The sequence below is a fragment of the Neospora caninum genome, chromosome II (genome assembly GCF_000208865.1).
Source record: "Neospora caninum Liverpool complete genome, chromosome II".
In the NCBI taxonomy this organism is placed as follows: domain Eukaryota; phylum Apicomplexa; class Conoidasida; order Eucoccidiorida; family Sarcocystidae; genus Neospora; species Neospora caninum.
The window spans coordinates 1,299,578-1,326,741 of record NC_018387.1 but is presented as its reverse complement, the minus strand read 5'-3'; the positions used below and the strand labels follow the sequence as shown (position 1 = coordinate 1,326,741).

General features: G+C 51.9%; 3 protein-coding genes across 3 annotated transcripts; 2 read left to right on the top strand and 1 right to left on the bottom strand.

Annotated features, from left to right (window-relative positions):
• Positions 1 to 5,388: 5,388 nt before the first annotated feature.
• Positions 5,389 to 8,892, top strand: NCLIV_006020 (putative ribosomal protein S18 domain containing protein; the record flags this gene model as incomplete). Its single annotated transcript, XM_003880112.1, has 7 exons — positions 5,389 to 5,499; positions 6,054 to 6,233; positions 6,561 to 6,751; positions 6,811 to 6,866; positions 7,834 to 8,021; positions 8,224 to 8,330; positions 8,736 to 8,892. 7 exons carry the CDS (start codon positions 5,389 to 5,391, stop codon positions 8,890 to 8,892), a joined length of 990 nt encoding a protein of 329 aa, XP_003880161.1.
• Positions 8,893 to 11,693: 2,801 nt separating this feature from the next.
• On the top strand, positions 11,694 to 18,143 carry NCLIV_006010 (putative PAN domain containing protein; the record flags this gene model as incomplete). The annotated part of the gene is made up of 6 exons (XM_003880111.1): positions 11,694 to 11,950; positions 12,448 to 13,739; positions 14,530 to 14,805; positions 14,999 to 15,328; positions 16,354 to 16,690; positions 17,357 to 18,143. The coding sequence occupies 6 exons, from the start codon at positions 11,694 to 11,696 to the stop codon at positions 18,141 to 18,143; spliced, it is 3,279 nt and encodes a 1,092-aa protein (XP_003880160.1).
• A 912-nt stretch (positions 18,144 to 19,055) lies between these two features.
• Positions 19,056 to 24,601, bottom strand: NCLIV_006000 (hypothetical protein; the record flags this gene model as incomplete). The annotated part of the gene is made up of 11 exons (XM_003880110.1): positions 19,056 to 19,179; positions 19,968 to 20,053; positions 20,333 to 20,401; positions 20,582 to 20,628; positions 20,788 to 20,877; positions 21,315 to 21,369; positions 21,791 to 21,919; positions 22,376 to 22,437; positions 22,923 to 22,968; positions 23,941 to 24,011; positions 24,352 to 24,601. 11 exons carry the CDS (start codon positions 24,599 to 24,601, stop codon positions 19,056 to 19,058), a joined length of 1,029 nt encoding a protein of 342 aa, XP_003880159.1.
• Positions 24,602 to 27,164: the final 2,563 nt, after the last annotated feature.

The window sequence follows — 27,164 nt, the reverse complement described above, 5'->3', positions numbered from 1 at the left end:
GTCTATCCGAGACCCAGTTTTAACTTCTACATTTCTCCCCCCTCGTGAAGTAGGCCAGCTCAGACAGGGGGGTGTGCCACCAGTCACCCCAACTGATAGAGCGGAACAAGGAGGCAAGAAGACGGGCGTCCTCATACAGCGCACCAAGGCAGAGAAGAGATGATACTGAAAGATGACAATGTGGTTGGCGACGTGGTATCTCGGCTGCATTGTCAGGCTAGAAACGGAACAGTATCGGGAGGCCCGTTTCGGAGGCAAATGAAACCAGATACGGCTACATGGGGTTGCGTCTTCGAGACAGGAGGGGAGACGATTCATCACGTCGACTAGGAGACTACACGGATGAAATTAGTGTTGAGACTGATACGTATATATATATATATATATATGGATTTACATACACAGATAGATGAGTGTCAACGGCAGCTGTCTGGCAACGAGTCCGCTGCCCGGAAGGCTCGCACCTGAGGCCACACTGAAGGCGGTTCCCACCTGAATGAAATGGAGACGCTCTTAGCGGGGAAGATCGACAGGAGGAATATACCACTCTCCAGATCAACTGCAGGACGATCGGGACCTAATCATAAAAAACTCCCCCTCGAAGTTTTGTTGCCGTGCAACCGACACGCATGCCAGTCCCGTCATTCCACTTCCTCACGTCTCTCCAAACACCACTTTTTTCCAGTAAAACACCCTCCTGTATTGCGAATGAGCTCTTGAAAAAGATATTGATGATGGGGGGTTCACAGCAGCGCTCGGCCCTCCGCCACCTTCGTGCAGTTGGACAGAGGTCCATTTTTTGCGCCCTCTCTGCAACGTTTTATTTCAGTTTGCACCCTCGCACAGAAAAAAATCAGTAGAAGAAATTTTCTTAGGTACACGGCATTTCTGCAATGTACGAAAATTGACATCATTTTACCTTTACTGACTCACGGTTCTGAAAAGTGGGAGAGGGAAGACACAACCAGTATTTTCCGTCCTCTGTCTTGCGTCTCACCTGTGGTATTGACTTGTTTGAAATGACGCCAAGAGTCGTAGAAGACGGTAACTTCAGATAACAGAGAGGCAAGTCCCTTTTTAAGAAAAGAAAAGATGAGAGAATCATGCCAGAGGCAAGCAGATCTGGTTTTGAGACAAGCGACTGGGGAACCGCACGATGCAGGAAAAGAGTCGGTCTAGAAGCGGGCAGACAGCTGCCTGTGTCGCTTGTGGGCCAATGCCTCTTTTCATGGATAGAGAAGATCAAATGCACCGCGAACACCGTTTCTCAAGAAGATGTGTGACAACACATTTTCCAAGGGTGTGAAGTCAGATACAGAATCACGGTTCCTCTCTACGCAAAATGGGGCAACGTCTTCTGCTAGTAGGGTTTTCCACCGATACTTCGCCCCGACAGATCTCGCGAAGAGTGCCCAGTGCACCAGCGGTATGTGCCACCCTGGTAGAACCAAAAGTAGAAGCCCGTATTTGTCATCATTGTCCAGCAGCCACGCGGCGCCACAAACCTTTTCCAGAGGGATGGTTTTGCCGTCTATTAAAAAACAGGTTTACTAGCTTTCTTGCAGGCTCGTCCGAAGTAGGCGACCAAGACACCTGGTTTGGCACACGGTAATGAGCAATGGGATGTGCCGCCCTGAACTTCAACTGCTGCTCTGGAAACGATAGTCTTGTTCCTTTCGACGGCCACGCAGAACTGATTGCAACCGCCGTAGTTGTAGTGGTAGAGCGCCTACGGTGTCTGTGTAGAGATCGCCGTTGATTAGCACCCTGTAGATGCGGATTTACAGTGTGTGCAGCAGACGCAGAGGACAGCGATGCACCATGTCTTCCGAAACGGTCTCTCAACTCAGCAAAGGCAGCTCAACCCTACTGCGCTATCATCCAAAATGGGTCCGACTTTCGTAGCGCCGTTGCATATCGCCAGAACCTGACTGACTGGTTGCTTTCTAAGTCTTCACGCATCTACACCGCTGCTGGAGGTCATCGGAGACCCCCACGCGCCTTCCTGCCTCTGCCTGCCTGAACTACCGACCCATTAATCTTCATACAAAAAAGAAATTTCCACAATCGAGAGTGTACCACCTGATAGGCGCCCCATAAACTGTCTACGCTTTTGCTGTGAACGGCATGAATTCTGTGTGAACCGAAAGCTTTGCACAACGGGTACGTCCGACACGAGAATCCTGCGGACCCGCAATTACAGTGCCCGGTGAATTGGTGTGTCATCAGACGGCTCGTTCACAACAGGATGAAGCAGGAGCTGATGCTCCAACTGATATTCGTACTAAAAATGTCTCTCTTGACGGCGTTCTGTCTGGCAAAGGAACAATGGAAGGTTATCATGGCCCGCTGAATATGTAGAGGGCTGATACAGCTGGTCTCTTCTGGTGATACCCCAACGACGGCAGAAGGCCGCTGACGGAAGGTGTTCCTGTGGAGCAGCATGTTCAAACTACAGGGAGGTTCGTTTCTTGCGACCAGACTGCAACAGACGCAGGGGAGCGCTTTTTTATGTGCTCTGTCTGTCTCTCCTCCAGGTGCACTAAGTTGTGTTTATCTTACGACTCGCATATGCTCGTTAATGTCTTAGGCTACTGTTTCTCAAGGCATGCTCAACGTTCCTCGTAGGTGACGGAGACTGCAGGGCGAGCACTTGATGGCCCTCAACGACTCAGTCTGATCTGTTTATGAACTTCTGCAGAGCCCCGACGAACCACCTTTCCGGTATTTCTTTCACTCAGCAACGATGCGCAAATGACGTATTGCAATGCCTGTACTAATCTCTTTTCGCACAGAATCCTCCCATGACACTTCTGTTTGCCAACAGCAACAACCGTGAATCAGCAGGATAAGGCTGACCGATCATGACAACTCGCCATCCAACCCTGTGCAACGCGGGTTGCCAAACGGGCGGTAGGATTTTCCCTCTGGATGCTCTAGCGTGCACCTACCAGACAACCTGCACGGAAATGATACCATTGCCAGGGAATTCTTCCCTGAAGCGCCTTTGTTCCTTCCTTAAGCCTACGTATATGTTTGGAGTCATCAGTTTCAACAATGAACGCGGCTGCGTATATTTCCTCCGTTGACATTGCGATTGGCACACGAAAAAACGCGCATCATAGTAACACCTCACAGAGAAGCCAATACCTTCCTGTCTTGTTTTCATCCGTGTCCGCATTCCGCCGGGCGCAATAAGCGGTCTTGCTTTCCATGCAGAAGTATGCACGGCGATCGACATTGCACCACAGGGAAGTGCCTTCAGTATGACGATGGTCACTAGAAGGGATTCAGTGAAATGGCAGTGTTTGTGATATTATTTGTTCGTTACATTCAATTCTGGAGAAGATAACAGGAACGTTAACCGTTACTCTTGTGCGGGACAGTCGAAGCCCTGGGGAGGCTGAAATTGCACGACCCCGCGTGAGTACTCTCTCTAGGAATACAAACCCGAAATTTCACAAATACGAATATAAAAGTGCTTTCCCCTTTGTACCAATTCGCTGCACACTTCGTAGTAAGCGCCACAACTGACTCCACATTCCGTGATACTGGTGAACTTCGAGCAGCACTCGACTTTGATGCATGGGCCTCGGTACATGCAGTTGTACGCAAGTTTGCACATGCACACACGCGGGACCGCCAAATAACACTGGTGACGCATTTTAGAAATTTCAAGGCCCTTGAACGCTCTTGTCACAGAAGACACTGAATCTTCTCGGCGCTACTGAGGTTCGGCAAATCACACATTTCCCTCGTCTCCTGGAGGCACAGAGGTAAAGCTCGAAGGTTCGCCTTCTTCATCCACATGCTGTGCCCGCGTTCGCGTCATTCGCCGCCTTCACTTGCTATGTCTCCATGTCCGTGTAATTTTTCTCGCTTTCTCACTTCTTTCTCGGGTTGTCTCTATCTCCCCTTGATTTTCTCCTTCATGTCTTTGCCCTTCTCTTTTGTTTTGCTGGTTTTGCGCCCCATTTCAAGCGTCCCGCGTTTTGCAACTCGCCTGTCTGCATGTATCAAACTCTTCGTTTGAATAAGGTGGAATCCCTGTGCCTACTTGGAGCCTGAAGATTCAAAAGACCTGTGTGGCTTGTGAGAACGTATTATTATTATTAAAATTCGTCAAAATTTCTAAAGGGGGCATCCTTGATGCGTGGAATTGTGCTATGGGAGACGTTTGTTAACTGGCCATGTCGACAAATATATGTACCCCACTACAGCGAGGCCAGTGAATTTGTCTCGAGCCGTGCCGTCATGGAATCTGTCGCCCTATCAGCCCATCGGATGAAGCTCCCCTCTTCTGTGGGGATTTCCCGTCAGAATAGGTCGGCGTGTTTCCCTGGTTTTGAGCGAAAGTCTCGCCGGGCTGCGCTGAACTGTACCCGTTCAGAATCCTCCACCTCGGTGTCATCCGTATCGACAAGCGCCATATATGTTGCTGCTGAACCCTACGACCGCAATCCCATGCTAACAGATGTGCTGCGTAACCGACGACTGCGTGTTTCTTGCCGCTACGTGCCGACTCCAGCATCTTGCCTTCAACGCACCATGCTTGTCCGTACCTCTATGACCGTGCGGGAACGGTTGCCGCTCATCGCTCACTCGGCAGGATCAGCACATATGGAATTGGGGTCTACTTGGCAGAGAGTCAGCGGCATAAGTTACCAGAATCTTTTCCTTCGAAGAGGTCATGGGTCTCGGTTGTACTGCGTCTTAGCTTTCTCTTCTGATTCTGCTCCTTTGGGAAGTGCCCAACATCCTCGATTTCGTTTGCAGCTGCCGAAGATCTGCACAGTTCACCGTTGCGCTCACGCTCTTTCTCCCGTCTCTGCTGAGAGTCCCCGACATAAAGAGCATGCGGGGGGACTCCAACCGCAGAATTGGATCAGAAACGGCCTCGATACAGAGAGCGCTGTAGCGACAGACCGCGCGCCTCTGCGGAACGCTCTGGCCTCCAGTCAGGGATATTCTCTCTCAGCTTCATCACATTTGCCGCGACACGCCACCGCCTCCGCAACGGCCAACGGCTCTGTCCTAGGGTATCATATGTGTACGCTGTCGCTACCGCAGCCAAACTGCTTCCTTCCTCGCAGTGTTCGATTGCCTTGTGCACCCGGATGCTGGCGTTCTGCTCCCGCGACTACCTTAGGAGGAGCCCCTCGGTTCTTCTCTTCGCGGTTCAGGCGTCCTCTACCTTTTTCGGGGAAGACGCAGCAGTCTACGAGGCCTGCACAGCAACACAGTCGACCAGATGGCTCGCCAGGACCGTCGCAGAGCGCAAGAGAGCCTCCACGAACTCCACCACCTGGGTCTGCGGAGCGCACCACAAAGTTTCCGCCTCAGACTCGGCTTCACCGTGGAACTCCGGGCCCTGCCACGGGCCCTCGAATGGACGTAGCACGTCTGCAGCCACAGAGCAAACAGGAACCATCTCCGTCGTTCGCACAGCAATTCCTCAATGACAAATTGCTGGGTCAAGACAAACTCCAGTTCACAAAGGTGAGAGATTTGTTAGTCTGCCGGGATCGGGCTTCTGAGACCTGATCTTCAGAGTGCATAAAGATAGCGACAGGCATACTACATCGCATCTGTGCTGTGGCTGGTGTGACCGAAGATCGCCTTTCTGTAGGTCAGGCGTTTGACGTGTCTCCAAAAAAACTAGCCACGCAGAGGAGAGCAATTCGGTTTGTGTCCAGCTTTCGCATCGCGTTGCCGTTCCACAGTCGTGCGACGTGAGTGTGTGTGACAAGTGCGAAGAACGTTTCGAACTGATGACTCATGCAGCTGGGATCCTCTGTTGTTGCTGACAAAATCCTCCCACGGAGGCAACGGTAGTGGTTCTTTTTACTGTTTCTTAGCGCTGGGCTTAGTTCTTGTTAGGAAAAGAAAGAGTTTTCCTGTTGACATCGCGGACAGCGGCTCGACGGGTTCACCGGTGAACTCCAAGATTATGCATTGGAGAATGGATTGCGCACCAGATGCAAGATTCAACTGTTAGCTCTCTCCACATTGTTGGCGATGTCTGTTCGACAAATCTGTCTCATGCGTCTCAGGTATCCGAGAAGGGTACCGCAGATGCCCTCTTCGCTGAGTGCCTGGAAAGCATTCGCCACCGGCGTTTCCAGCTGGACCCCGATGTTGACAACCGGTCGAGCGAGGCTGTCGAGAAACTTACACAAGAGGAGAGAGCGATCGCTGCGAAGATCTTCCAAAGAGTTGACCCGGAAAGGAAGGTGACCAGGAACGTTTTTCTGATGCTGGGCACGGGGATATATTCTCCAAGGCGTAGTTCTTTCTTTCGTAGCGTCACTGCAGAACGTTTGCATTTGCTCAGGACTCATTGGACTCCCTTTCTTCTGAAGGGAGGGAGCTATCAGCTTCGAAGTAGCTGGCAAAAGAGCGCAGGGCAACAGTGCTGAGGGCGCTTCTGCAGTCGTCTGAACAATGGGTGGCGTTCGAGGTAGGGAACCCCATGTGTTGGTGCCGTTTTCTCTGGCGTTCTGTGCTTTTGGGGATGTCTCTGTTTCTTCTGCTTCCGTTTGGCCTAATCTGTCTCGCAGATCGCTCCGCGACTGGAAAGTCGAGGCTGTTACATCGATCCCCTATGGGATCCTTTCAAGCGGGTCGAGGAGCTGCAACAGCAAGTCGCCCAAGATCTGACTGAATTTGCAAAGTATGGCAAAATCGTTCCATCGTTTGATTGCGATAAACGTCTTTCAAGTGAAAGAGAGAACCACGCAAATCTCAGCGTGTGCGTCGGGGACGGGCCGTCATTGCGAGTGCATAGTTCCTGAACTTCCCTCTCGGCAGCTTTTGGGGAGTCGGAGAGCATGCTCTTCTTGGGTACAGGGTTCACTACGCCACCGGTAGGTATCGGGAATGCGCCACCGTTGTGACTCAGAAACATTTGACGAAGAAAGCCTGACATCTAGCATGATATGTGCCTGCAGGGTGGTCGGGGCTGCTGAGGCCCGAAGACAGAGATTACTTGTGCGGGCGTCATTGCGACGACAGTATCGCATGCACGACCCTCTGAGTGAGGGACATCGGCGTTTTTTTGGTGCCCAGGTAAACGGAAACAGACATGTAGCCCAGACGATGGTTCACTTGCAAGAACTAAATGTCAACAAAACAGGGCAGAATTCGTGTCCCCTCTAGGATTGAGCCACCGCCCGTCAAAAACTGCGTGACCCTCCAGAACGTTTATGCAATGTGTAGGCAGGGCGCGATTTGCTGAAACCCTGAGAAGTAGGCACGCGTGTCAACTTCTAGACCGACAGTCATTTCGTCGTGTGCCCAAACTAGGGAACATGTGTTTGCCCAGAACGACCAATTGACAAACTGAGCTCGGATTTAATTTCTCCACTGGTTTTCAGCGCGCAGATCCTTTCCCTACGCCTCACCGAGTTCACGAGAGGTTCTGGGATCCTTCACCAGACGTTCGCGTCGCCTTGAAAAACAACAACGTGCCCATTAGCTGGAGAGGTGGGCAGAGTGTCACCGCCGAGTCCGAAACGCGTGGAAGGACGGGACCCTTCGGGTCGACGACAGCGGCTCCGGAGTCGTATTTAGACACGCAACGCTATCTCTGAACGCTATCTGTCCTTCCGAGGGGACGGGAATCGGACCTAGACGTCTTTCAGCGTCCGGTCGCTCTGCTGACGGAACGTAGCCAGTTTTCTGGGACACAATTTGAGGCGTTTTCTTGCGGATTTTCCACCTGCTTTGCATGACAGAACTAGGGTTGTCTGTTTGTGGGGCCTGGCGCGGTGTCTTCTGATGTCAAATGGTTGACACCCGTGCTCTTCGCTTGCCACTCATCCTTGTTCGCAGATCTCCACATTCTGCACCATTTCGTCGGAGAAAATGGTCTGATTCTTCCTCGGCGGACGACGCATGCATCTCGATATCAGCAGCGGTGCATTTTCAAGGCGATCTGCATGGCCAGGAGGATGGCGCTCTTTCCTTACGACTGGAAGCCGACTCAGGGGGAACTCATGCCTGTTATGGATCCCTTGCAGGTACAGAGCCGTAAGAAAGGAGCAACAGAATTAGCCGTTCCAGGGTTCATGCCTAGCTGGAAACTTGGATGTGTGTTCTGGCTTTCATACGGACTGCCCCACGTAGCGGCACGGTGCCTGCTGATAAAGATAAAGAACTGGTTTGATTCCATTGTGTCTTCGTTTCTCTTGCCGGCACTGGTGTTATGTGTTGGCGTTGCAGTACCTTGTGGACGAGCTTACTTCCCGGTACAAGGCGACAGGAGACTTGCGGGCGGACGCCATGCTCTGCGTGATGCTTTCAAAATACCCGAAGCTCAACTACTTCCGGTACGAAACTCCGGTACAGTTGATTCCCGATACCAGATAAGTGGCAAAATGCGAAGCAGTCCCCAGGTCGGCTCAGCCGTGCCACACATAGTGGAAGAGCAGATGGACATCATTGATGATCGAGACAGCGTGGTGTGGATCGCATTGTGTTCGCGCGCAAAAGGTGTTCGTCAAGAAGGATGGAGACTACAACCAAAAACCGTATGCGTCTGGCTGATGCTGTCGGATGCGTTCAGACCCCAGGATGGTCCGTGTGCAGTCAAAGCGGGTGGTAACCGCACGGGCAACCGGCACGGGGCAGCGGTGGGAAAACGCGCGAGCTTGTTTATGGTGAAGGTGAAACGCTTATTTGCGGCGTGCTCGGTTTCGCTGTGACTATTGCACTGTGCTTTTTCGGGTGTGCAGATACTTGCAGTACAAAGCGCAGGGACAAAAAGCAGAAATGGAAGCTATGCAACAGCAGGACGAAGAGGACCGAGGCGATTTCTCTCGACTGCTGCGGAAGTACAAACGGGCAGCAACGGATCAAGAATCTCGGTACCAACCGGCGACGAGTGTTTGAACGTCGGCATCGTGACCTGTGAACCGCGTACTTCCCTGCAGAGTCTTTTCTTGTCAGATTTGATGCCGTTCCCAACAAGCAGAGAGACGCTATGTCACTCTTCGGCACGTAATCGTGACGTGTGCTTGGCGCGAACAAGGATAGTGGCACGCCGTTGGAAATGCGTGGACACTTATTGCAGATCCTGTCATTTCTGTCGTTCTGTGGTTTTACCTGTGGTAAATAGCATGCAACACGATGGCGTAAAGCCTACTCCTGTTGACGGGCAAAGTGCGTAACGGGATAATATTCTGCTCTGATGTCAGGCTCCCGCAAGTCTCGCGGGTTGAGACGACAGTCGTGTGTCGGGCACTACTCCGCTGGTTCTGGAACTACCAATCACCAGCGAGAACCGGTGGACGCGATGCGACGGAGAAATAGTCCCGTTTGATGGTTATGGCTTCGCGGCGTATTCGCCATTCGACATCGTGCAACCATATGAAGTTGCATCAAGCATAAAACTCGCACGGGGCAGGCATTTTTGTTTCCACGGTCACGTGCATCCCAACCCATCAGCACTGCGAATATGCATCCACTTTAAAGAAACTGTAATACCGAACGTCGATTCATGCATTCTGCTGCACAACGCACATCTATTTGCTGTTTTGCCACCACTAGTTTGGGGGCGTGCCAGCAGGTAGCTGGATCCACGCTCTGCCTGAATCGAGTTGCCACTGCCGATCTGTCTAGCGAAAGACGACCGGATATGGTTCCTTCGTCGAAGAATCAGGCACCTGAAAGACTTCCCTTCAGCGGATAACATTATTCAGCGGCAGACAAGCTCCTCTGCTTTCTAAAGAAGTCGGAACATGAATACGAGGTGACCGGTCAACTCGGGTATGTATTCATCGCGAATGATCAATTATGGGGATCCATGGAATCAACCTATTTCCTGTAAGGAAGGAAAGCTCTTGGTGCGTCTTCAGTCCTCATAAAGCAGTACATTAACTGATTACCACGTAGACGGTGTGACTCCAATTATAGCATGTAGGGCTCCTGTGCAGGAGACAGCCACGATGTCTGGGGTGAACCAACTTAACTGCGGCGCACAGTGACTGAGGGTTCAACACATTAAGGCAATTTCTGAGCGATTCGATGACCGCATGTCCCATGCATGCCCTGCCCTAGCCAGCTTGTTTGCGGTCTTAATGGTAAGCTCCAAAACGACTGAGTGGCCACATTACAGACAGTCTGAATGTCCAATGGCACCACTTAGTGTAGCAGTGAAGTTGTTCTTCCTCCCGAGTAGGACTTCCGCAGTAGTGTTGACTGGAACCAAATAATGATGGCCGGGAAGAACTCGAAGTCCGAGCTAGTTCAGTTGGAAAAGAAAATTCTTCCTGGCAATAGCGTCGCGAGACGCAAAAACAACACGTCATTAACTTGCATTCCGTGACCCGAAAAGAAGGCTCGATTCGACATCCTGTTGTAAGTGCCTTTGTATGCGAGGCTGATGGTAAAAAGATTTATAGTGTATACTGAGCCGGCGGGATCACCCTTGTGTGCCTGCACTGCAACGCCGATTGTTCGTGCATGATGCAACAACAGCATTCAAAAACTTATAATTTCGACCAGGTCGTTACCATACCCAAAGCTACAGCTACTCAGTTCCACCAGGAACATTACTTGTCCACGCCGATGCGACTGTTCAGAGTCCTGTCTTGGTTTTGCTGTCAGGATAGGTGAAGACGGAAAGCGCAACAAAGTTGAGTGTATGTTGCTTTCGAACTTCGGCAGTCTTGTATTGGTTCCGTCGATGGTGTGTTGAGAGGTGAGGGACACCCTTTTCATGTTCCTTAGGCGGAGGGGCCAAAAGATTATTCGTCTGCCTATACGTTTTGCAAGTCCGCATAGGATGTGTCACAGCGTTATGTCGCCGTAACGGACGTGCCGCAAGAAGCATGCATGGAGACGCGGTCCAGCGCAAGGCATACGCTGGATCGGGTGGTCTATCGCAAACAGACGACATGGACATTCGCACTTCTATTGGGCGCAGACAGCACGCTGAAGCAAGGCAGCTTCTAATTAGCGAGTAGGTGCCCTTCTAACCCCAGTGATGCCGAAAAGGGACAGAAAGCGCAAGATGGAGCAGGCCAACCTCAGCTCCGCGGAACAGGTGTCGCGTAGGCCCGGTCTCCTTTTTGGGAGCTCCGTATTCAAAATATCAGACACGCAAAACTTCAGCCGAGAAATTTGCTTTGGTGTGTCGAATTAGGGTTTGCCATGTTGTGTGCTTGTTCTAACCGACAGAAACAAGCCGTCAATAGGCGACATGCTCCGTAGATGTCCCTGATATGCAATCATTGACCTGCAGTTCTTTCTCTGCTTGTGCAGACTACCTTCGAGGCACCAGTCTTGTGGATCGTTACTCCATTGCAGATAATTGTTCATGATTTATTAGCATGAGGTATCGTCTGTCACTCAGACGCTGGGCAACGCGTAGCCTGGACTCACATGTGTATCGCGAGTCAGCATTTCTCTAAATGCACTAGTCCGAAAAGAAACACAGAATGGGAAGTGCACTGTTGTCTAAATACTTGACCGAAGGGTAATGCTAATCCGTACTGGCTTTTCTCGGGGCAATGATAGCGTAAAAGCCAGTCCAGGTATCTTTTCAAACTTACCGAACGGCGCACTGTGATCGGGAAATTGGTCAGGAGATCGGAGGGACAGGGGTTGCTTATCTTATGTATATAGATTCTGTGGGAAAGCTTCCTGGTTGGTCGCAAGACACTGTTGTATGCTTTTGTTCCGATGACGAGATGGAGCCATCGTCAGCGGAGGATGTCCCATACCCGATCGTCTCAAATCCCCGACGGCGACCCAGACGTATGATCGGTCACGGGGATGTAGCTATTGTTTTTATCGTGCTGGCAGCCACACTGGCTTCTCCAAGCCTGTGTGACAGAGCCATCAACTATGAGGACCAGCGTTCGACAGACGGTGGGAACAGACACCGTTCCGCGTCTGTCGAGGGAAGACGGTACCAAGAGGAATACGCTCCTCGTATGTTATCCGGGTAAGGTTATTTCAATGGCATTGCACACGCAAGGTCACGACACGCATGGCAGACAATCATCCCATAGCGCGAAACTGTGTGTTGCCAATCCAGGTTGTTGATTCTTTGTCCTTAAGATACAAACATGGGGCTGTATCGTTCTATGAACACCCGAGGCGTGTAGCTGCAGTTGTGCAGCGATTGGCATTACGTTGATGCTGGGTCGAACTCGTTTTCCCTCCGTACAAATACGTCTCACGTTTGCATTTTACCCCCTTCAGTTACTTGGGACTGGCAGATGAACGAACTACAGGAAATGAAGCACACGTCTAGGACAAGATAATTCCGCTCGAGCCAAGTCCGGAAAGTCCACTTGGAATGTATCGGACTCTTTCGCCCCCCCCTTCCCAACAACTGTAGGGGTGCTTCACGCATTCGCTTGTGCGTTATGCAAACCGACAGGGATTGATCTGTTTAGATATGCTTCTGCATGGTCTGTGTTGTCCTGGTGCCTGCAGTCCTGCATCCGAATCAAGCGACCCTAACCCGACTGCCCGTGAACTGGCGCAGCAGCTGCTGCAGGAACTGTATAAGCGGGACGTAGTTTTGACAAACAGGCAAATTCTCCAGGTCCTCCCCTCGCTTCTGCCACAGGTGGAAGCCCTCGGCCTCGATGCAGCCGAGTTTGAAGATGAATTCAGAAGTCTTCTCGCCACTCGAGTCGGTGTGTCTCAGAAGACTGCTGAGCAATCTAGAGGACCGTTGTCTCAGAGGAAAATCACAAAAGTGCCTAGACGAGATCTGAACGATCCTGCTCGCTATACGGAAAACAAGCCTAGGTCGTCGACTGTCGCAAGACAGGAAGGCAACAGCCATAAGCTTGACGAAGAAAACAGGTTTTCTATTCGTGATAGGGAGTACCCAGCTTTCATCCCCACTCCAGAGCTGCGTGGGTTCGGCACGCCGACTCCTGCCCCGCTCATGAAGCAAAGCGAGGGTATCACGAATGAATACACAGAAGAACTGCCTGAGGAGACAGATGTTCTGGCAGGGGAAACCGCTAAATTGGGAGAAGAAGAGGAACTCGACGGTCAGCAGCTTTTCCAGTTGTGGAAGAAGGCGAACAGAAGGCAGCGAACGGTCAACAAAGATTTCGACTTGGTGGTGGGAGGCGATGAGCTGTTGCGGGTCCGCGCCACTACCTACAAACGCACTGGCCCAGCACCATCGACAGGAACGGACGTCACTGTAGTACCTTTGGTGGCAGCTTCGTTTGATGCTCCCGGGGAGAGCGCTTTGACTTTGGTTCAGGCATTCAACGGTGAGCCAGGTGAGCTTCGGCGAATGTTCGCTGAAGCTGTCATCGACTCCATCCCCGGTCGGCTGAAATACCTGTGGAATGTATCCGAGTCCGATGTACGGCTCTTTTCTATCCAAGACAACGACATTTCGGTATACCTAAACACAACTAACATCGTCCACAGGCCGGAGCCCATGAGCACGCCCCTGTCCTTCACCCCAGGCTGCAACTTCACGCGTTCCCTGACGGATCAAACTCAAATCGGCACATCTTCAACTCCGTGTGTCAGGATCCAATGGGACCTGCTTGATTCGATCGGTAGAGGAGAGATTGGTACAACAGAACTTGTTGAAGCTGTGAATGCCGATTTGATGAGTCAAACCAATTCCCACATTCTGGGAAGGCAATCGGAGTTTGGCCGTCGTGCCGGCACCGTGCTAGGCAATGTTATCAGAGTTGCCAGATCGGCATACTCCATCAGTGGCGCGCCAGTAAAGGATCAGCCAACCGGTAAGTGTCCACAGTTGAGCCAAAGGAACGGTTTCTGATAATGGAGATCCAGAGACAGTGTGGGGAACTACGGTTCGGGAAAGGACGTGGAAGTAATTTTTACACTACCAGGCAGAGCATCATGACCTGTTATCGATGCACTATCGATGGTTTTGGTTGCCGTCCCGTTTCCCCTCGACCTTGAGCACAGAAATCAAGATTGACGGCGCCTGCATCTCCCTGTAGTGAACTAGTTGACCACTCAAGTTGGTTTCTCTGCACGGGTTTGAATTGAGTTCCCTCAGAGCTCGAAAATGCTTCCACAGGGAGCATCCGCCATATTCGTTTTTAAAAACCGCTCTTCCAGCAGCAGATTACTGCCTTGTCAATCTGCTCCTGGTGCCCTTTCTGTTAGACTGCCTTCCTCACCCGGCATCTGTGCTGTCCAGCCTCCGCGCGCGCTTCTTTTCCAGGCTCTTCCTCTCCGTTGGGGGATTCCGAGGTTCCACATCTACCCAACGGCTCCGCCTCATCAAATTACACAACGACGTCAACAGTTTCGCCCACGACTAGTAGGAGCCTGTATACCACAAACGCGATCGGTCCCACAGCAATTCCACAGCAGACACTGCCGCCTTCGACACTGCCTCCTGCAACGTCACCGCCAGGAAGCGGGAAGCCAGAAGGTATGCCGCCCATAACGTCCGCACTCTTCAACAGGGCCTAGCTGGCACGATGACACCATTGTCCGCCAGTTCGTCAGGTCAACTTCGCCTTGTTTGCGTGTTGTTTCCGTACTTCGCTGCGTCAGGCCCGAACGCTGGTCAGTGCTTCAAAAGGGGAGTGGACTTCTATGGATTCGATGTGAAGAAGCTTGAGGCGGGAGAGATTCATACAGCAGGTGAATGCGCCGAGCACTGCAAATTCGTCGATACGTGTTACTACTGGACTTTTAACCAGGCACGGCGCTGGTGCTATTTGAAGAATGCGTACGCACCCGAAGGTCTGCACAGTGATTCTACGGCGACAAAGGACCTCATTTCTGGGTTGAAGAACTGCAACGTGCTCCCGGACCCCTATCCTTCTGGTAGGATAACAGCGGCCGGAAAGCGGGCAGCTACTGAGCGACGGCAAATCGTGCACAGCACAGGCGTTGCATTCATGGTTTGGCACTCAGCATCCGCGTCAGTCGACGAGTGCTGGCGTCGACGTTCCCTCGCTCAACACTAGTTTGTCTTCTGTGTCGCTGGTTTCGACTGTGTCCGGTGCTCTGCTTGTAGAACCATGCTATCTGGTTGGTGTGGACATCCTGACCGCGAAAACCGGTTACACCCGCGTGATCACATCCTCTTCGTCGGCGTTGCAATGCCACGCTGAATGCGTAATGGATCCATATTGTTTCTACTGGACTTACAAATCGTATCAACGCTTCTGCGTCCTCAAGGGCCGAGATCTAGTGGATGTGACCAGCGGACAGCAAGCCGCGAACCAGGGAGAAACCTCAACCACCGATGGACTGATCTCGGGCGCAAAACGCTGCAAAACAAACCAAGCTATTGATAGACATGTTCGGCGGCTAATGGAGGTTGACGATTCCGAATTATCCCAAGGTAATGCCGGTCCAAATAGTCTTGTCCAATGAAACACCTCTGGTAGCACAGTCAATGGTGATTGCTATGGCATATAGGATCCCACCGCAAGGCAACCAGCCGCCATGGTTTTTTCTCTTAGATGACGCATACTGCAATCCCCGCGAAGCATTACAATTTCGACTTGTCAGGCTGAGTGCTTCTGGATTCTGGCTCTGTATACGGTTATATTCAGACTGGTCCAACTGTACCTTCGAGGAGGGGGACCTGTATCCGCATTCCGCGGACATATTACTGGAAACTACAGCTGCCGACTGGAGCGGCTGTCACACCCGATGCGTTCAACACGCAGCTGTCGCATCCAGCAACCTTGAGGTGCCGGGTGGCGAGCAAGCCGAGGTGATAAACGAGCGAGACGCTTGCGTTTTTTGGCGCTATGATCAAGAAACCAATGTGTGCCTGCTCATGAATCGACACGCATGGAAGTCATGGAAACCACACGAGAATCATTCTCGTTCAGCTCTTTCAGCGGAAACAGATACAAAGATAACGGTTGGGTCGCACCGCTGTAGACAATTTTCCCCGATCTTCCCTCCGAAATCTCCACTAGGTAGGTGCCTCACATGTTATGGCCTGAACGTTCTACACTCATATTTGATGGGGCGAGAGCGCAAGTTTAGAACAACTGCGATCTTCTCCCCGTAAGCACACGGAACTATCGAATCTCCGTCAGGATCACGAGGGGATCCGGCGGCTCCGCTGCCAAGGTAGCAAATAATAGGCAATCATAAGAGTACCCCCACGAGTGTTGCATGCCTTTTTGTCAATTTTGTGAGGGCATACATTTACCGGAGGTGATCACAGGGAATAATGCAAGCAGAGAGTCAGGAAAACGAAAATCGTGCTATCCGACCGACCGTGAGTTGCGACTGAGGAACATTTCCTTTCTCTTTCATGGGCCGTGCAGCCCCCTTGTCCATCCATGTTGGAGGTTCGTTTTTATGAGTTTGCCAGTGCTCTTTTATGCGATTCAATCACTTCTTCAGATTTATGTTACCAGCCAGGGATAGAATTCAACTTATCCAGAGATCATGTGGTTCGCGAGGAGACAGCTGTCTATTCCCCGGAGCAATGCGACCTATTATGCGCCGCGGAGCTAGGCTGCGTCAGCTGGACCTACAAGTTCAAAACAAAACGCTGTTTCTTGCTTGCTTCGGATGCTCACACGGCCAAGCGTGTAGTTGGTGAATCGCCAGACGGTCCGGCCGGTGAAGAGGAGGCGGCACTGTCTGGTCTTTTTGGTGCAAGGCACTGCATAGGCGCTTCTTCTAGCCAGCTCGGCGAACCTCTACAAAGCAGCGAAAGCACTCCGGCAACGGGCAAGTCAGAGGGTTCACAGCAGGAGACAAGCCTCCACGAAGCTGACCAAGCAGATTCAGGTGATAAAGGTCATCCAATATCAGAACAGTTACCAGCTTGTGCCAAGAAAGGTTTCATGTATGAGGGTCATGATTTGGATATTGGCTCCGAAAATCCATCGACAACCCCGTCTGCACATGACTGCTGGTGGAAGTGTTCTCGCACCCAGCTGTGTTTCTTCTGGACGTACGACAAAAAGACAGCAAAATGCTTTTTGAAGGACGTTAACGCGGCTACCAATAGCCGGTTCACTAGACGAGAAACCTTCGCATCTGGGCCTCGTTTTTGCCCCAATATTAGTGCCTCACACCGTTCTCCGCGACTCAACCGCCGGATGATTCTTTCCGGTGGAGATGATGCGCCCAGCCTACTCCCTTCACTGAAGTTCGGAAGCTCTTTTTGGCCCGCCGGAGCGCTCGCGGAACTTTTGGGAACTTTCTCAATGAATGAAGCAGATGGTGGCAAAACCATCAAAGGAACCCAACCCAAATCAAGCCGTCGAAATGATCAGAGCAGTGCTAGGGATGGCCTTTTGAACGGACTGCCGACAGGACTAGTCGGCAACAGGGTAGAGACTCAAACGAAAGAGAATGGCGTGAGCTCGTTGATTTCTTCCTGGTTTCCGTTTAGCGGATTCCGAATGGGAACGGGAGGAGGCTTCCTGGCACGAGACGAGAAAAACCGTGACAAACATCTGCAAGGGAAAAATCCCGGAGCCATCCGGCAGGATGCAGTGGCACAGAATGGCGCTTCGCCCAAGCAAGTCAAGGAGCAGCCAACCTCAAAAGAAAATGCCGCTGAACCCACTGCCTCTCCGCTTCGACACACCGACACTCTGTCGTCACCAGTTTCAGGAAACGACAAAGAACGGAATAAGCATATGGAAATGGCTGGACCAGACGTAACTACGAATGACGCCCATGTGACGAAGGGAAACAAGCATGATGACCATGGAGACAGGGGAACCCGTGCCGGGATAGGAACAAGAGACGATGTTCGCGGTTCGCAAACGAACACCCAGCCGCCAAACACCATCAGGGAGAAAGTCCCTCTTCATCTGGATGCATACAGGACACGAGAGGACGAAACTAAAATTGGCGGCACAACCGATACCAATGCTATTGGGCAGAGTGCGCCTTGCGAGCGCGAAGGTGTGGCGCTGACAGGGGGAGACTTCTTCGCTATTGGTGACCCAGGCGCTGATACCGGTACAGCCCAGGGCATAGTTATGCAAAACTCCCAACAATGCGCCGCCTACTGCGCCGCCAGCGTGGGATGCACGTTCTGGACCATGGATAAAGAATCTGGATTATGCTATTTGAAAACGGCGGCGGCACTATCGACCTACAAACGCGACGACACGACAAAAAACTTTGTGTCTGGATCGGTGACTGCCGGATCCGACTGCCTTCTATGACCGCGGACAGGCGGTGAAAATCGTTTCAGAACCGATTCTTGAGCTTCCTGCTTTTAGCCGAAATTGAATCTACAGGGAGGCGCTGCGCGATACTGGCATGATGGGGCAGGAGATGTGCTGTACCAGCGTTTAATCACGACAATCAGCAAAAACGTGAGAAACGGGACAGCGTATTCGACCGATCAGCATCCACAAACGCGGGGCTCCCGCTATCACTTTTAAGCTGGACGAAGAACGTCAAGTGTCCGTTAGGTGGTGCAGTTATAGAGGGATGGCCTTCAGCAATGAGCCACACCGACAGCAAGTGCCGCAGCGGACGGACTCGCATCCACCCTAGATTACCGCATATTGTAACGGTGCCTTTCTGGCGGCCCGGCATGAGACTTAATTCTCCTTCTCCCTGTTGTAGCGTATAAATATTTTGTTCTATCATGGAAAAGACGCTGCTGTAACTTCTGCGGGAAAATACGACAACTTCCGCGGTGTGCCCAGTCTAAATTTGTTTCGTGAAAAACAGGCGAGGAAATGATCGTACCCATCGGCACCGAAACAAAACATGCCGTTAACTCCTATTCTGAACTCCATGTACAGGCATTCCTTCGTTTTCCAAACCTGTAGGTCGATGGGGCGGTGTTGGCCGAAGGCACGGCTCAGAGTTAGGCTTCTTCATTAATGGGCAGTGAAAGCTGGATGGCCACAATGCACACACAGTCTTGGAATGCTGGGGCATATTTTATTCGAGGCAAACGAACGACTTCACATCTCCGCTGGTGGGAACCTCAAGGTGTCGAGGCTCTGCCAGGATTAGTTGACAACAAAGCACGCGGAAGCGGAACACGCCCTACAACCATTTGCCTCGAGAGGGTCTCGATCGACAGTCAGCAAGGCACGTTGACTACACACAGTTGTGATTCAGTAGACCACAACTGCTACATCTTCTCCCCCATGCCACTTCAGCTGCTCCGCGGCAGCTTCCAAAACGGGCTTCTTTGCAGAACACAGCGTTTTGACGCCCGGGCCATCAACTGCTGTGGAGCTACGACAGGAGCACGAATGGAAGGAAACAGATGCCATGGATAGAGCGACACACGACGGTGCACGCGTAGTACTCATATGCCAGGATCAGCACACAAACCTCTGCTGTCCAGCGACAAAAAAGAAACTTAAAACGTGAAACTATGGTAGAAGGCTATCGTTGTAGTCCAGTGTTGGCAACGTCAGGCTCGAGCCATCGGGAGCGCCTGTGCTTCCGGGTAAACGGGCCGTCTTCCGGCCACCGATATCGCACGATCCTCAAAAGCACGTCACGATAGGTGGGGTTAGCAAGAGGAGTTCTGGCACGGAAGTTGTCGTGGGCAGCAAGAGACACCGACGAAACTCAGTCGATGAAACGGGACTGTGTTTAAAAAAAGCGTCGCCAGCCTGTTTGTCTATGCACACCTTGCTGTATTTCTAAGGCACAGTACGTGATCCTAGATGTTTGCCCCTATTTCTTGAAGACTGGGCGGCGTCCTGCACAACCGGCGCACACACAACGGCCACAAAAGGAGGGAAATGGTAAACAGGGATATCGTGCTCTCAATGTCTGATCCGAGGGGCCATGACGATGCAGCTTGTGATCGAAACGGTAAAAAGACCCACACGACAGTTCACTCCGTAACTGGATATCAGGGTTAAGATGCAGCGCACGTGTTGGCATCTGCCGTTACTGCAGTAATCGGTATCCCGGGCTTTAATCTCACACGTGTGCCGACATATTTAGTCCAGAGCGGGAAACCCCTGCCTTGTTAGTTTTGTTATCTCCTTTCAGCGATGCATGCTTACAGCCCGGGAGCCATAAGGTTGCCCACGAAGGATCTGGCTAGTTCCTCTGTGCTTCCAGCAATCGCACGTCGTTGATGAAGCTCTAGCTGCAGACATCGGCCACAACAGGGCATAACGCGAAATCCAAGACCCTCGGCTCGCGCATTAACGGTCCAAAACAACGAAACGACTTCCTTTGACGTATCTGCTTCTCGTGCCGTCACTGCTTGGCAACAGCTGACTGTTGACTCGTGGATCTGTTACTCGTTTCTGAAGCTGATGGCTGCTTTGTTGAGAGAGGTTGTCCAGCTGACTACACACACAATTCGAAAATACGCCGATGCTCATTCTTCCATGAAATACACTCAACGGAACGTAGGACTCACCGGCTTTCCGTCGAAGTCAATCACACATCCTCCCGCCTCCTGTACAATTAGAATTCCTGCCGCGAAGTCCTGGACAAGAGAAGACAAGGCCGGTACCGCTCGAGTTAGGGCCCCGCCAGTCCCAACAAGCACGGGAGTTGCAGGTATATCAAGACGACAGCTACTGCATTCCAGACGCCCCTGCTCCACAGCCTTGTGTAGCACTGAAGCGGCCAGCGCCCCATATTCCTGCGTGCCGGGATGACTTACCCATTCCTTCGGGCCAAGGGACTGGTATGCATCCATCCGACCAGCCGCTGAAAACGCAACATGCAGACACGTCTGAAGGCGCGTAAGACAGTCATGAAGCCTTTTTGGCACGGGCAGTTTCTGGTCTCGGAGAGGAAGCGAAATTTGTTTTCCGTCCACACTCGCGTCCGCCGCCGAATGACGATCAGCAAACCGGAGATGCTTACCAACGTAGCAAAGCTCAAGGGCCGTCGATCCGAGATGCCGTATATCGCGACAGTTGTGTGAGCAGTAAGTCAAGTTGTTCAGAACGCATCCTACAAAGAAGCGCAAGTAGACGAACGCTACTGTCAGTGAGTTTCAGTTCCTGTTGACACGGGCAAATGCAGAGGAGTGCTGACATACTTACCCTTCGGTCAGAACAAATAAATCTGCCGTCGCCTCGAACGACATTTGTTCACGTCAGATGTGGCATACAATTGTGTCATGCACTGACTTTCTAAGAGTACCAATGGAATTCGTCAAGCGTTTGCCTCTTTGGAAAAAGGCAGTGTTTGTCATTCTTCGAGGCTTCGTGAGCAAGTCCGTGCGTATCTGCGTGGACTAGTCGGCCTCACCTTCCACGTGCGCTCGAATCTGAAGGCTGGTCTATGCACTGAAAAGTGAGCAACTACCGGTGCGCACAGCCTGAGTGAACCCAGTGCAACAGGCAGGCAGAATGTTTCACGTGCCGCCCAGTGCTCAATGAACTTACGCTCGATGTCGCGGGCGGCCGTTTTAACGGCGAGGTCGCAGCCAGGCATATCAATCTGACAACAACACACACGAACGCACAAATTATCACCCTGGGAAGATATCAAAGTCTAGTGCTTCCAGAGTCTTGCAGCGGTGCGTGCCTGTTGATGCTACAGCGATGCGTAAGCACGTGGTTTTTTGCATGGCTCGGCCTTCTTGCTTCAAACGCGATTGCTGAAAACATGCCTGTAGCACTGTTGCCCCACCCAGTACGGCTGTCCAGTGTTCACCGGCTCTCTACTGTTTCTTTTTTTTCGAACAGCGGGGACGCTGGGCTTATCTTGTGCACGATGTGCAATGATAGAGGTCCTCCTTCTTCAAGCAGCGAGACTCTGTGTTCTATTCCTTCGGACACCCGTCAGTGTTTGACAGCAGAACCCGCAACTGTCTTCATTGTCAAACACCTCCATGGCTTACGGCAGCCACAACCCTTACCTTGCGAATCGTGCCAACGGAGAAGCCGCAGCATACGACCGCACAAGAAGGATCCCGCCGTCCCGACGTGTAGATGCGTTCACCATTTAAGAAGGCGCCTTTCCCCTTCTCAGCGCTGAACATTTCATTCTGTGGGTAACGGAAGTGAAAGGAAGGACAATCGCGATCAGGATACGCAGCGCAGCCTCCGCCCGCACGGGCTTCAGCGGGGCAACCACTGACCACACAAACCGTCAGTAACATCGCAGCTCTTGCCAAGTTACGACTCGAAGAGACTTTCGGCGCAACTGCAAAAAGAAACTCAGGTTTCTCCGATACTCTTGCAAGTTCATGAAGTGCTTTCTATGCTATCCCACAGGCGCCGAATGCCAAGTGATGTAGTGTCGCATGCAACGGCCACAAGAATACTACGGCGACCGTCACATTCCTACCCGGCCTTCCGTGGTAATTCTTGTAGACTGATGCTGCTGGGCCATATTCTTTCGCATGTAACATGCACGTGCCAATATTCGCGAACGAAGGAGTTAAAGCAGGGAACCCTACAGTATTTAGAGGCTTTTATCATAACAACAGTAAACGACTTACTAGGATTGGAGCATAGACGACGCCTACGACAACCTCTTTGTTCACCGCGAAGGCAATCGACACTGAATGAAATCCACAAGAAGATGTGGAGACTCGATTGGCTGTATCCTGAGCCCGGGTCCTGATGGGCGTCCTTTTCCCAGCCAGATACTCTTCGAAGAGCGGCTTCTCCTCGGAGCCACTAAGCATGTGCATGCTCTTCTTCGCCCGCTAACTTGCTCTGTCCCGTACATATTCAGTTACAAAGCAATGAAACACTTTGAGCAAAACACGCCACCTAACACCAAAACGGAGGGCCGACGGCCGCACTATACGTTCCAAGAATACCCCACGGAGTTCACCTGCGCCAAACCGCTAAATCCACGGGTTCTATCTCGGGTGTCACCGTCGTCATTAGTGGAGCAATCAGGTGAATCTGTCACGGTGACGGCAGAAATGAGGCACGCCTGCGAAGTGTTCTCTTAGCAGCCGAGGCGCTCCTCCCTCATTGATTACTGCGTTGCGTGAGTGTGCCCGCGCACTCCAGGCGCATATACACCGTTCTTACCACAGGTAAACGGAAGAGTATGCACGAAGTTCGTCGTCCCGTCAATCTGAAAACACCCAGAAACAGCATAATGCGCCGTCGCCTAGCAGCAAGTACCAGATTGCAGTGGCAACGGAATCTGGAGAGATAACTGGTTTTCTGCTCTACAACATGACGGGGCAGCACCCAGCAGATATGGAATACTATGTATACATCTGGCCGTGGTGAGGTTCTCAACGAAAACGAACTGGTTCTCGTTTTACAACAGTTTGCGCCCCGAACCCGACGCCCACGTGGCTGTCAGAACTCCACTTCCTGGGCAGAAAAAGCTGAAGGAAGCAGCGTCGGGCTGCTCTACTATGGCGACGGAGGGACGTGCACTCACACCAAAAGCTGACGGCTTCCCTGCCATCCTGATTCACAGGCACCGGACTGAACGCAAAAGCGTCAGGGAATCGTAGGCACTGCAGGAGATCCGAGCTCAGAATTTGCAGTTTGGGGCAGAATATCCTACCGGGTCAATCACCCATGTCGGGGCGTCTGTTAGGCAATCATTCAGTGTGCTCGATTCTGCAGACGACACAGAAGACGAACCTGCTCCCACTTGACACTTCAGTTACCACGAGACATGTCCGTTTGTGCTGTCATGCGCACAGAGCAAAGCGAACAGTTGGGTACGTGCCTCGACTATCTTGTCAGCATTTCCCGAGCCTTAAAGAATCTGTGAAAGGATGGCCGGTTTAGTTCACGATACGGGGGCTGCACCAGATATGTTCGTTGTACCAACATACATCGGTACAGTGTACCGCCAGTGCAACCGACGACAGTGTAGCAGGGCGTTGAGTTCCTATGGGATTGGCGAAGCCACCCCCCGCATATATTTGACCACCAGGAAAGCGCGGATCACTGCGCTGCTTCAACTTCACTCATCTTTTGTATGAGCATTCTGTTCCACCGTCTCACAAGAAGCGATCGATTCCCTTGCGGGAGCGAACCCACAGCCCAGTTTACCCGCTACACGGTGCTTGCTCTCTCGTACCCGTTTCTGGATACCGAGCTCCGCAGCCGTCAGCGACTGTGTGGACTTCCGCTCCAGAAGAAAACGCTGTTCTACTTGCGAAAGACGAGCCACGCACGTTGCACACGAGGTAAACTTTCGTTCTGCACACCACGCGTTCACTTCATCGAAGAATCAGCACACCGAACTCGATCCTCTTCTCCAGGTGGTTCGTTAAAGAGAGTGCGGAGACGAAACAAGGGCCGTAGATAGAACAAGAATCAACATTCTTCAGATACAACGAATCTAGGCAGGCAGAGAGTGAATCTGGAGACGAAAGAGCGGCCGGATTCTCCTGGAAGTATGGCGGTTTGCGACAGGAACCGGGGCTTGCGCAGTCAATTACGTTATCAAGCACAGATGCGCCCGCATTCTCACGTCCTTAACTCTTACCCTCGCATAAGAACTGGTGCGTTGGAAAAGCCTCGCGAATCCTTTTCTTTAGGTGGTCCTCAATGGCTTTGTCGAATTCCGTGACGAGGTCGGCGGGAGATTCCTTCGTGTCGACTTTCTTATCCCTATCGGAAAAAAACTTTCGGAGAGTGTGACCAGCCTCGCGAGCGATGTCTTCGACGAAGGCCACGGTCACTCCGGGCCGTGTCCTCGATTCACCGACAGCATCGACAGGGTTCACATTCACCATCGTCACGAACAGTTGAAAGCGTCAACAGGGGAACTCTTTTCGGAGCCGTGCACAGCTATGCAGTCGGCTGTGTGTCACCTCAGGAACGATGTGCACTGAAACGCTTTTTCATTCACAATCCAGCATATGCTCAAAAAGCAAGAAAAAAGAAGAGACAAGCACAGATTTGGTTTGTGGTGAGCTGTAGGGTACCGGCGCCGGTTTCTTTGTGTCAGCTGGCGGTCGAGTTTGAAGAAGGGGATCTGAGGACATGCGCGACAGAGGCGGTCTTGCACAGAAAGAGACTGGACGGGAGGAAATCGAGAACACTTGGCATCTAAAGGGGGGACTCTGATTCCACATGTGACTCTGGCCTCTCCTTCCTAAAACTCTGCCGCGATATAGCCCATCGGAGACGTAAGATACTCGATTGTTCCTGTGTGATGGGCCACGTGAGGTGCCGGCGGGCACATGCAACCCACGGTCGCATGTCAACGTCGAGCTATACCGATGCCAGGAGAACAGGAGAAACCGGTAGGCAGCCGCGTGCGGATTCGTGCGTTTTTTTATGCCCAGATTAACCTCTTTAAAAACATAGGTGAGGGCCGCTGGACTACGCTCTTCATTGTGCGCCAGCAGCTAGAGGTGCACAAAATCTAGTTCCTTCCGCACATCCTAGCGCAGAATTCATTATCTATAGCACGTCGTCTATAAACAAGCATGGACGAACACAACGAAGGCAATAATTGGACGGAATAAACCGGTAGTTGACGAGAGGGAAGCGGTTCTCTTTGTAGGCTGCTCCTTCTCAAGTTGACGGGTACGCCGTACCTCGCCAGCAACTGCTGAGCGGGAAGCAGTCTTGGCGCCCGCTTCTTGAGTACTGGTTTCCACGGAGTCATGAAAAAGCGAAGAAGCACAGATATATCGCATTCAAGAACCACGAACTGGCAAGGTGGAACAACAATGCCAGGTCCGTGACGAAGCGTGCAGGAAAGCGATATAACGTACAGGGGACTTTTTGTACCATCGGCATCGGTTAATACGCGCACGACTACCCACGGCGGTGCGATGGTCTTGGACGACAGCTCGTCACAAGTAGGAGAGAGGATACGCTTAGGCCTACTCAGTGGCGCTTCAATGCTATATGCCACTGGATCCACACAGGCAAAAGATGTATTTTTCGACCGCCTCGGCGGCACACGCGATTGACTCGTGAGTTACAAGACACCAGAAGCCGGAGCATTCCGAATGTAGACGAGGGGAGAATAATGAGTCTAGAACGGCTGCCTGTGTGCTTCGGCCTTCCTTCACATTCGTTTTGAAAAGCAGTGCGAATGAGGAATTATACATACGAGAGGAGGGAATCGGTTTTGTGTAGCAATTCTGGACCGGTCTCTGAAACACGCCGGCAGTAGAGGATGAATCAAACGAGGAGGAGCAAACTGCTGTCGAGTGTGTTGGTAGACGCTTTCTACAGAGCGAACTGGGGACCAGGTGACATGCTGCTTGTACCGTGCTTCCTATTTCCTTTTTCCAGAAGTGGGATGCGCGCTTTTCCTTAAAAGCATGCCCGGGGCGGACAGACAGAGCGCGCACGCCTGCTAGCAATAAGCAGTATGTGATGCCAAACAAAGAAACAGCGATGTCTGATTCACGGTCTCCTCCACATGGTGATGCGCAAGAAGTGGCATCTTCGGCTCGGAGGAAACTATGAATTTAAACGGCAAATTTCCTTGCAGTTTCGCGGAAATGCATTCTGTTTTTCTGCGTTGCGCTTCAGCCATAGTCTGAACTCGGGGTCGCACTCCTGCTGCCTCGCCTTCAGCCTGTTTTTCCGAGGAATAGAGCTTCCAGCTGATGCCGATAGAAGATTCATGCAGCTGCAGGATATCTGCTGGCCGAATCGGTTCAGCTTTGAAGAATATTAGAAATGACGTATGGAGATTAGTCTCCTACGTTCCTCTGTTCACGTAGCGATTTCGATTCCTTTGTCATACGGAACACAGTGGAAACACGAACAGCTGCCCACGGTTACCGAACGGAAAATCCATTTACAGCGGGTATTTCTTTGCATGGTCTGTTAAACGTCGCCGCCCTCCTCACGGAGTTCCCGCGTTTTTCATAGTCGGAGCGGCCTACACAAGTGACAAGAAGAGACCTGATCTGAGCAACCCAGAGTGGACAATCGAGGGCTACCTTTATGATAGAGAATGAGAATGCATCGTTTCGTTTCCAACCCTTGCTTTTCCCGAGTTCCTTCCAACACCTGTGCAGAACAACTGGACGAGCAAGACGAGAAAAGGCGGGTTTTTCGGTGACACCAGATTGGTCCGCAACCCTCGCTTTTTCTCGACTGACTCCCCGGCGTTTTTTCCCTCCGGCCCTTGCCGCCATTTGGTTCCTCAGCAACCCAACCGGAGTCGTGGAGCCCCACCAGAAACGAACCCCCCGTAGAGTTTCCCCGTCATGACAAATCTTGAGGAAACGCTTCCTTAGAACGTCGAAATCATACCACCACACCACCCTGACACTTCGAAAGAATGCCCAGTGGATTCCTGCCCGGCTCACGCACGAACTGCCG